The 11,419-nt window shown below is 43.0% G+C and overlaps 1 protein-coding gene across 1 annotated transcript; it reads right to left on the bottom strand.

The window, feature by feature from the left end:
* Positions 1-3,044: 3,044 nt before the first annotated feature.
* LOC119276243 (carbon catabolite repressor protein 4 homolog 6-like) lies at positions 3,045-9,500 on the bottom strand. Its single transcript, XM_037557271.1, has 15 exons — positions 9,271-9,500; positions 8,694-9,192; positions 8,073-8,236; positions 7,603-7,668; positions 7,358-7,410; positions 7,123-7,204; positions 6,951-7,000; positions 6,675-6,765; positions 6,170-6,262; positions 6,031-6,063; positions 5,861-5,946; positions 4,503-5,751; positions 4,164-4,249; positions 3,982-4,066; positions 3,045-3,611 (listed from the first exon to the last, which is right to left on the bottom strand). Exons 1-15 carry the CDS (start codon positions 9,328-9,330, stop codon positions 3,558-3,560), a joined length of 2,751 nt encoding a protein of 916 aa, XP_037413168.1. The 5' UTR covers positions 9,331-9,500; the 3' UTR covers positions 3,045-3,557.
* Between the last annotated feature and the right edge of the window lie 1,919 nt (positions 9,501-11,419).

The raw sequence follows: 11,419 nt of genomic DNA, 5'->3' as shown, positions 1-11,419 counted from the left end.
GGGAGTCTTATTTTTTTAGGGATTTTTTCATGGCATTTCTCCTGGATTACTATTTAGTTGAATGCATAGTGCTGATTTACTATTTTTATTGTACCGGTTTATTCGGGTGTATTGCTCTGTGTTACAAGGTACTGTTTCAGTTTAAGGTTCGGATGGGTTAATGTTGTCAGTTTATTTAGGTGTTGTTCCGTTTCACTAGTTTTACTGTTCCGAGGCTAGGGAGGAGGAGTATCATTTTTTCCTTCTGCATTACTGTTCACGTGAATGCATAGTGCTGGTTTACTGTTTTTGTTATCCTGGTTTATTCGGGTGTGTTGCTCTGGATTACAATTCGGTTATTGTTTTGGTTTATGGTTCAGGTAGGTTGATGTTTTCGGTTTATTCAGGTGTTGTTTCGTTGTACTAGTTTTACTTTTTGGGTTATTCGAGTTTGCTATTTTGGTTTATTTGGGTTATTGTTTCGGTTAGCAGATCAAGGTTTATTCGGATACTGTTTCGACTTTTTGCTTGGGTAATTGTTGGTGCACTGTTCACTGATATCGTGGTGTAAAGATGGACAACAATCGATTAAGATTTATTTTTCCCACCTGTTACTGTTCTTCCAAATATATTGTCCCGGTTTACTGTTTTGTGTCTTGGCAGCAACATCAACGAAAGAATTGGGAGACGATCGTGATGGCTCTGCATTGATACGCCCGCGGAGAGAAATGATGTGTTAAAGGAAACCTAAATCATAATCCTCTATATAATGACTGGAGGTGGAGGAGGGGGAGAGAAATGACATGTAAAAGAAATCCAAGTTTTTTAATAGTATGTGCATTTTTTCTGTGGAAGCACTATTACACAAAGGCATTGTTCACTGTTGGACATTGTTCACGCATAAAGTAATGTTCACACGCGATTACTGTCCGCCAGCACTGTTCATGTCGTCCACATAATGAACAGTAACCTTCCCAAAAAACAACAAAAAGGAGAAAAAGCAAATGCTTCCTGCTTTAGTATAGTAACTTATTTGGGGAAGAACCCAAATGCACCAAAACTCTTGAAATTGTATTCCAACCCACATGTTCAACAGAAATCCAAAAAGGAAATGGAAGAACAAAGGTGCATGATCTTCTCCTGAAGAGGAGGTCTCATACATCTCCACTGGTGGAGGCCTTGGATATATCTCAAAAAGGGGATGCCTTGTATCCTACATGGGGAGGGGGGAGGAAGGAGCTAACCTCTACTATCCAATTGTCTATACTTAGCTCTAACCCTAGACATGAGCAGAGGTACAGCTATATATAGGCTCAATGCAAAAAAAACTAGGGACTAGAAAACTATACATGGGTTTGGACCCAAATTGGTGCACATAGTCACTTCTGGACAGTTTGGGCTAGATTTCTTCCAGTTGGCAGTTTTAATGCAGGACAGTTCGTGGCTTTGGCCCAGAGAGTTCCACAACACGGCAAATGCACTTATTTTCCTTCTTGCTCCGTGCCTTCTTGCTCTGAATTTTCGTCTTCACGATTATTCAACCCTACGCGCAAACAAGGTTCAAGCATTAGGTGGCACACCATCCTCAGCCATTACCAAGTGGGGAGTCTGTAAGGAAAAGATTCACCTCATGGCGTATTGCATTTGCATGAGCCCTTGGCATTGGTCCAATTGGTGCTTCCTCGGCCTTCTTAGGTGGCGGTGAGCTTACACATGGTGATGTCAATGGAATCCGGTGTATCACATTTTCTTTTCTTGAAGCTCACGTCAATATTGTTGCATCATGTATTCATATGACTACCGTTGTCCCTCCCTCCTATTGGCATATTGTTGCATCATATATATCCACATTGCTCCTTTGGTCTCCCTAACCTTTATCTCTGTCTCCATCAATGGGTTGGATGATATCTCCGTACTCCGTTGGACGTAGAATCTAGGGGCGGGATGGTGACACTGGGGCGGGGGACAAGAGCAACAGACAGAACAGTTAGGCGCAACACGACAGATGAAGAGTGTGAAGCAAGGGACCACTACACATCATTTGCTTGTTTTTTTAATCAATCAAATTTTTGAGCCGCTCGATTGACACCTGAGGGAGGGATCCCGTTTATCTTCTATCTCCATTTGTTTTCTTCTCTTCCCACAATGCCCAACGAGATATATTCTAGCCGCACCCCGACACCCGCCCCTTGCCCCGCCTCCGGCGAGGTCTTGTCTGAGCCCTCCCCGTTCCCAACTCCGTCTAGTCGGACAAGAACCTGCACCATCAACCTATTGCCACGCGGCCATGCCCCCGCTAGTGACTTCATGACCAAAGCCCACCTCGTATCCAGCTTTGTCCAATCCGACCAGAATATGCACCATCAACCTACTGCACACGTCCGCCGACAATGCCATGGCCAACGGCGGTGAGCCCTCCCTTTTTTCGACTCCATCCAATCCAACACGTGCCATTAACCTAATGCCACGCTTCACCGGTGACGCCAATGCCAACCGCGTCTTCCCCATCTCCAACATTGTCCTGGCAAAGCCTCATCGAGACGCCTCTGCTAACCACCCCACCCCTGTCTTTAACCTCAGGCGCTACTTTCTGCTCCCACAAAATCCACTAAAGCAATTTTAATTCTCGGGCAACGAGGATCAGCAAATCCAGGTAAACCATGCAAACAAGAATAAGTATTCGCATTGACAAGCTTCTTTTGCAATTATACAAAGTATTGTTGAATGAAGCAAATGTGCGTTGTGACCGTCCAATCCAACCGGAAGGCCCCCCATAAAAAATACTACTCCCTCCGGGTCGGAGTGAGTACCTTGTTCACTAAGGACGTTTTGATAGTACAATTAGCGAATAAAGGGTGTATGTAGCATCAGGTACCTTGTTCACTAAGGACGTTTTGATAGTACAATTAGCGAATAAAGGGTGTATGTAGCATCAGTCAGGAGACTGATATTAACTACACCTGCTTATTTCGAAGAATTCAACACTCCCATATGACAAGATTACCGTTGCGAGCATAGTAAAACTATAGTACTTCATAATGCAGTGTCAGTCAGGAGTCTTAGTATGCACCAAACCTGCTTCTTATGTCGAAGAATTCAAAGCTACCAACTATTCCAGATTTTCATAGCATGGTTTCTTTTTAGTCCAATCAAATTGTAACTTACTCCCTCCGTAACATAATATAAGACGTTTTTTGACACTGTCATGGTGTCAAAAAACGTCTATTATCTTACCGAGAGAGTATCATCTTAAGCTAAGCCGTGGTGCCTGCAGTTTGTCCATCCAAGTCAACAGCAGTTGTCCATTGCTGGGCTCTCACTGAGAAACTTGACCTATGTCTCATGTACAATTACAAAGCATGCTGAAAAATGAAAATGCTGGCGAGCTCTTATATTGACCTAAGAAAGCAGGAATTTTTTCATGTATATATATTTACTAAACATGATTGACGGAGAAATGTTCAGCAATTGTTCTGGATATGATTATTTCGCCTGAGGCTTCTGCTAGGTAGTCAGTTGTCTTGTCATGCGGGTGCCTTCAATGGCACTGAAATCCCTCTCTTACAGTCTCATGAACATCATTCCTTGAACGCCAGTTCGCAGACCAAGGCGATATGATCACTTCCCCATTTCTGTCAACCAACAGAAATAGACACAAGTAGTAAAATGTCATGAGGATACAGCAGTTAACCAGTAAAGAAGCCATGAACTGAAGAGACAAACATGCTGCTTCTGTCTCTAAACATTTTAGAAACTTCATAAAATTAACACTTTTATCTTTTTGACTAGTATAGTGTATGCCTGTATGGTAAGAACATTAGCTCTATGAAAACAATGGCACTTGATTTTTGGTACAAAATATTTTCATAATAAGTCATCTTTTTGCTACTAGCATATTAGAATAAGAAACCATAGTCAGTCACACATTGGATACTGTGGAAAGTTCAAACAATGCATATTGTAGACAGATGGAATATAAGAAAAATATTCATAAGGTAGTACCTTTGTGGGGAATCCATTTGTTTCCTTCAAAATCACTTCCGGAAATGTATCTAGCACGCTAACAGTCTGAAGATCTTCAGAAGCCCTTCATTATCATATTACAAGGTTGTCATTGGCAGCAATTAGATTGTAAAATACTGGTGCATTTGAATAGCTTAAGAGTTTCAATAAAGCTTGCTTACCATACGTAGTCCACTGTCCCCATAAATTTTCTGTTGTAACTGGTTACCAAGGGCTCCTTATTGGCATCTTTTGTCCCATTAAAATCCTGATTGGATGAAGTTATCAGTAAGCACCAACTGTTCTCACAAAAGCCTGAAATATACTAGTACTTGTACAACATTATTCACTAAAACAAAACTGTACATTGCTTTGTGCTTTTAGAGTTAAAGAACTGTAAGCACAACTTGCCCAAATGTTCAATAACTCAGAAAGAGATAATAGTGAATGTCCTGGTGTTTTCAGTTACAGATGGATGGTGAAAATGCAGCCAAGTAAATTAACAATAAGGCATCAGTTACCTCCACATCTGTGTAGACACTCCTTACTTTCAAATTATGTTCCACATAAGTACACTCTTCCTTCCCAGTAGCAGCCTTGATTTCATCTACTGTCCACCTGTACGGATCATTATAGTACCCTCCATAAGGAACCACCTTGTGAGCGTGTAGTGAACCATTTGAAATTTTTGGCAGCTGATCATTATCCACATGTAAGCATTCATTATCACCAGAGAACTCTTTGAAGGAGGTAGGGTCAGATATCACATTGGAGCACAAATTTTCATTAGCTGTGACATCCTCCTCAACAGAACAAGCATGATTTCCAAACTCTTCTGGACAGGAATACGAGTCTAAATGCTTGTTGGTTACTTCAGGAGTACACTGATTGCCACAGGAATCTGAAGTAGCACTATTTATTTGATGCGTTAGTTCTACTGGAGATGTTAAGTGAGTTGATCCAGTATTAATTCCTTCTTCTACTCTCATATTACTCATTTTATTCCGTGCATCAGCAGACGTCAGAGAATCACTGAAATGGGATGATTCTGACTCGGGAGTTGTATAATTGTTCTGACCAGACATAGATTCATTGCACTTTTCCTTTTTACCAGGGTTTTCTTTTGATACATTCAACGACGTATCTGATTGAAAACTATTTCCTTCAAAACCACTTGTGACATCTTCACAAATCACATTCCCAGACAAGTCTCCTTGGAAATTTGAATCCTTACTGCTAACACCTCTTAATTCTCGGACAGAATCTATGCACCCAGATAGTTCATCAGATGAAAGTAGGTGTCTGCTATCAATTGCTTCACTTGAATCTGACTGGAAGGCCTCATCACATACATCAGTTTGTGAACATTGGACACCACCAACGTCAGATTCTTTTGATTCAACTTTGATTCCTCCAGAACATTCTTCAGAGGAGCTGTCAACGGCCACACCGTCTTCACGTTCAGTTGCCTTTACATGGTCTTCACCATCAGAATTATAGGCATCCTTTGCAAGACCTGCCAAACAGCTTGATAATCCTTGCTCTTCAAGATTACTAGGGCCAGAACAAGATCTATTGTTGCCAAAATATTTACTCGATTCAGAGTTAAAGCAAGATGTTGAAGCAGTAGCAGTCAAAACAGGTTCTCTTCCAGCAAGGCAAGAATCTCTGACCAAACTTTTTGCTTCACTTTGAGGCTTATGGACATCTCGAGTAATTATTCTTCCCTCTCTACCATTGGTCGTGTGTAAAGGTGGACGGAATGTATAACTGATACAAAGCAACCATTGAAGTGAAGATAGGTTAGGATTTTGCAGATACATTGTGGCGTCCAACATAAGTACTCAATAAATGCACTTCCATCAAGTAGAAGATTTACCGAGATGTGTTAGAACCAGTATAAAGCCCATGTGAACTAGTTTGCTGCCCTGATATAGCATTTCTTGCAAGTCCAAACAAATTCAACTGCATGATTGTGAAGCTTCACAAGTTTCAGCTCCATGATATAACATTAATAAGTTAACTGCAGAAAATGAAAATTTGTTCTACCTTTTGCTCTGATATAAAATTGTACAGCGGGCTCTGGGCAACATACATACCTTGTTAGTGTTAAAAATGAGTATAACAGCACAAGAAATAGCGAAGTAGAATGGACTCTCGAATGCAAATATACATAGTTAAGTACTACCTTCGGTGTAGCGTTGAAGTCCCCACAGAGTATTACCGGAGCATCATTCCACCTCTTAGATGTAGCATAAGCTTGGTCAAGGAGTGTCCTTATCTGTAGGAAATAAAGTCAGCATGAAATTAAGTGCATAAGGATGCTAGTGGTAGATAGCCAAGAGCAAAAGAAACACTAGATGATGCTTCATACAGCAAAACAGCAGAGAGAGGGGAAAGGCACAATGGACAAATCTTTAAAAGATGCCAAGAAAGTATCACATGATCAAATATCATAGCAGAACTCAACAAAGTTACATCGATATTTTTTACTAAATAATGTCTAACACATGTAATGTTCTTACCATGTTAAACATATGCTGAACTAAAGTCAGACAAATATGCAAACAAAACCTTGATTCAATTACAAAACAGAAATGCACGTGTCAAGCAGCCAAGTCAGGAGCAAACGAGCATTGTATTGGCAAATACATGAAATTAAGACACAAGTATCAGAGGAAAAAACAATATACCTGGCCAAGTTTTATGTCCCCTCTCTTCGGATTATAAAGAACATGAATGTTACATATAACAACTTGTTTGGCTTGTTGTGGATGGACAGGGCTTTGAGACAAAAAGAAGCATAAGCATGGGTAAGTCATACAAATTTGTGCTTCATTTCTTCTGTCTTAAACAACATATAAATATGATACAGTAACTAACCACAAATCCCAAACACAACCACATGAGAAACAGAAGGTAGCAGAATAGCAGTTATGAGTCTGCTGGGTATTTCAAATCGCAATTACCTAGTAGATAAGTGAGTAGGCACAGTTTGCACATTTCTTGGAAACACTGACTGTACATTACAGCAAAAAATGGTTAGCAGATTTGGATGGCATACAAGACTGTAAGCATAGCAGAAGCACCCAAAAGAAAAAGGCTCAAATGTTTATCTAATTGCCCATAATTCAAACTCACTTCTAAAACACAAAGCTGTGCAACATTATCCCGAAGCCCAAGCTTATTGAACTCGATGTCTTCTTTATAACACAACCGGAACCTGGTGAGTGGTAAAAGTCTTAGATAACCATGAAAATGTCCCTATGAAATGAATTGAAGCAAATTTAATATGATCACCCCAAATTCTGGACAACGACAGTAGATAAAATATTCCACCACACAAAGACAAACAAGAAAAACTTGAATTGATTACCTTGCTGTCCTCCAAAATATGGCACATCCATCAACAGCATTTCCAGTCCGCATCTGTGTCACCATTCAGCAAATGTGCAAATCACAGTCATGAACTCAAAAAAAGTTTGTTCCTATTCCCTCAATGACAAAAAAAATAAAAAAAATCAATTCCACAAATGCTACACATATTTCAGTCATTTCCGTGAACACTGTAAATGAAAATGCCTACAATATAGCACAGCGTGAATAAACTTAGAACATTACCTTCCATATGCCGCTATATCCTCGGGTTGACATTTCTTGTTCAAGGTCTGTAAATTTGTCTACCTCCTACAAGTACAAAGAAGATGGTTACAAGAAGAAACAAAAGTTCAAACAAGGAATGAAATGCTGACATTGAACGAATAGAGACCCCCCATCAGATCATATATTGTACTCCCTCCGTTCACAAATATAAGATGTTTTGGATATTTCAATATGGAGTACATACGGACTGAAATGATTGAACAAACACACTAAAACTTGTCTATATACATCCGATTCTGAAAAAAGTTAGAACATCTTACATTTGTGAACGGAGGGAGTACTTACTTGCTGACTTCCATGGACAACATATATTCATCAATTGGAGTTAGGAAATTGGCATATTTTTCTCCTTACCATGACTTGAGTTTGCCAACATCAGCACAACCTGCTGAGATTGGTGCAGTACAACAGCTTTTCTTAAGAATTACCTGAAAACATATAATATCTGGACGCCACCAGCTGATCTCTAAACCAATCCTATTCTTACGCCAGTTCCAGTCCATGATGAATGATGGTATGTCTCTATAAAGATTTTGGTGCTCCTGGGCCAGATAGTCCGCCAGTATATTGTACGACAGAACCTTAAACCTCTCTGCAGAATCAAAAGTCCATACTCAAAATACAAGAGCAAGAACTGTATTCTTTTATAAGAATAATGAGGATCTCACACACATCATATTTACTCAAGTCTAATACTAAGTTTGGAAAATAACACAAGTAAATCTCTTCGCAAGCATATCACAGATATTACCGACACATTTAATGTCCCTTAGCACATCAACTGGAACTGTCACTTCACAGTTCAGGACTCCAAAGGCATCTATTTAGATTTGGAAATAAAATTCCAAGTTTTTCATCATGAGAATAAGACTAGCTATAAATGACACGGTTGCAATCATTATTAAGAAAACTTTCAGTTATGAAACAGAGCTAGGAATAATTACTATTAAGTAAAACGAGTATACTACTTGGACTTGAGAGTAATGCTCCTACGATGGTTTTACAACACATTGCTGCAAACAAATAAATGTTAAGCATTGAGATGCTACCAGTATGGCGAGGTGGCAGCTTCTGCACAGATCGCCACTCTCGTTTGTACTGTGCCAGACTTGGATGCAGCTGTGGCGCCGCAGGTCGGAACCCAGCATTCCGTGGCAGGAACCCTCCATTCGGTGGCACAACGCTGTATGGCTGTGGATGCCAGTGACCGTACTGATTCGGAGTCCCATAGCCGTACTGAGGGCCTGGGAACGGCGTCTGCGGCGGATGGCTGTAGTTGTACGGCACAAACCCGTAAGGCTGAACCTGCGGCTGCGGTTGTGGTTGAGGTTGGCCGTAGCCATATCCATACGGCGGCGGCTGGAACTGCGGCCCGTGCCTGTACTGCGGTGGAGGCGCGCGAGGAACCCCGCCGCGGCGGAGGGAATCGTTGGCAGAGGGCACAGTGCTGAGGTGAGAATCGCCGCTAACGAGCTCGGCGTCGGCGTAGGCGGAAGGCGGCGGGGGGCGGGAGGAGTATCCGCGGTGAGGCCGCGAGGATCCTCGGCGCTGCAAAAGGGGAGAAGGGTGAAAGGGGTTTAGATGTCAGGGATTGATAGGGAGGAGGAAGCCCAAAAGGGCACGTACGTTGTAGTGAGAGGACATCGAGGCGGCGCGACGGAGAAAAGCTGAGGGGACAACGCGCATCCCTTTTGGTCACGGCGGTGGCGGCAACGGCGGGCGGCGACCTGGGAACGGTCGCATTCGACGAGTCACCGGGGGCGGCGGTGTTGACTGCTGGCGCGGCGACGAAGGGAACGGAGGCGGTGTCGCTGCGGACGCAACGCCGAGGCGAGCGCCTTGAGAAGGGCGTCGGCGTACTAGGCTTTCCCGTCTTCCTTACACTACCTTCATATCAGGCCCTTGATTTTCGATCGGATGGTTGGCAGGAAAATGCCTTGTATCTGCAGCAGTATTGTTCGGATAAGCTTCCATGAAAGAACATATATTGCCAATTGCCACCAATCTGTACCTACCTACTAATAAAGTCATTAATCCTCTTCACGTAATGTATAACAAAAATAAAGTCATCGGTGCTTTTGCCCGTCCATCGCTAATTTTCTGTCGCGCTCCCCTAGCCCCGCCACCCTAGCCCTCGCCCGCGGCCGCTCCGGCCTCGGCGCCCACCGCTTCCGCGTCGATGGCCACTTCGGCCCCGTCACCCACCCTCCCTAGCCCGGGCATGAACTGTCCCCCCTCCACCGGTGGCCGCTCTCGCGACCTCCGGTGGCTCGCCTCCAACCCCTCCTCGGTCGGGTCCATCAAGGCCACGCCGTCCTACCACGAGGCATTGGTTGGCGCGACGCCCGCGCTCTCCTCGTCGCCGCTGCCGAACCGCCGCTCGCCACCGCCCGCGCACTGACTGCGCTTTGAGATCCATCTGCTCGAGTCGCGTCCTGAGGCCGCCTTGGAGTTGGCCAAGGAGCACCGCCGCAAGCGTCCCCAGCGGCAGTCGGGCCACTCCCCGCGGTCTTTCCTCCCCGCCCGTCCATGGAGAAGGCCCTCGGTGCCTTGGCTTTGGTCACCCACGGGTTGAATGTCAGCGCGACATCTGTTGCCGCTTCTTTGGCCATAAGGCCCGGGACTGCACGACGCCTCGCTCCTCCTCTCCTTTGAGTCAGGGCGCGGCCAAGTGCTACTTGTGAGATGCGTTGGTATTTTCTCGAAGAAGATAGATGATGCAGTACAGTAGAGATAAATATTTCCCTCGGTTAAGAACCAAGGTTATCAATCCAGTGGGAGAACCACGTGAAATCTCGTGCACGGCACCTATACACAAAAGAACAAATACTTGCATCCAACGCGATCAAGAGGGTCGTCAATCCTCTTGACGGTTAATTGCAAGGATCAAATCTGATAATGGTAGATGGATAAATAAAAACATAAAATAAAAGAACAGTAAATAAATTGCAACAAGGTATTTTTGGATTTTAATATATGATAAAGGTAGACCCGTGGGGCATAGTTTTCACTAGAGGCTTCTCTCTCAAACAAAATACGGTGGGTAAACAAATTACTGTTGGGCAATTGATAGAAAAGCGCATAGTTATTATGATATTCAAGGCAATGATCATGTATATAGGCATCACGTCCAAGACAAGTAGATCGACTCCTGCATGCATCTACTACTATTACTTCACCCATCGACCGCTATCCAGCATGCATCTAGAGTATTAAGTAACGCCTTAAGCAAGATGACATGATGTAGACAAAGTAAACTCAATCAATATGAATAAACCTCGTCGTTTTCCCTTTAATGGCAACAATACAAATACGCGTCTTGACTCTTTCTGTCGCTGGGATATAGAGCACCGCAAGATTGAACCCATTACAAGATAAATTAATCTAGCTGGCCAAACCAAACGGATAGATCAGATAGATATACAAATCTATAACAATCATGCATATAAGAATTTAGAAAGACTGAAATATTTCTCATGAATAATCTGATCATAAACCCAAAATTCATCGGATCCCAACAATCACACTGCAAAAAAAGATTACATCGAATAGATCTCCAAGAACATCGAGGAGAATATTGTATTAAAGATCAAGTAGAGAGAAGAAGCCATCTAGCTATTAGCTATGGACCCGTAGGTCTGTGGTAAACTACTCACACATCATCGGAAGGGCAACCAGGTTGGTGTAGAAGCCCTCCGTGATCGATTCCCCCACCAGCTAAGTATCGGCAAAGGCCTCCGGATGGGATCGCGGAAGAATAGAAACTTGCGGCGGC

The sequence above is a fragment of the Triticum dicoccoides genome, chromosome 3B (assembly GCF_002162155.2).
Source record: "Triticum dicoccoides isolate Atlit2015 ecotype Zavitan chromosome 3B, WEW_v2.0, whole genome shotgun sequence".
NCBI lineage: Eukaryota > Viridiplantae > Streptophyta > Magnoliopsida > Poales > Poaceae > Triticum > Triticum dicoccoides.
This window is presented reverse-complemented; position numbering and strand designations above follow the sequence as displayed.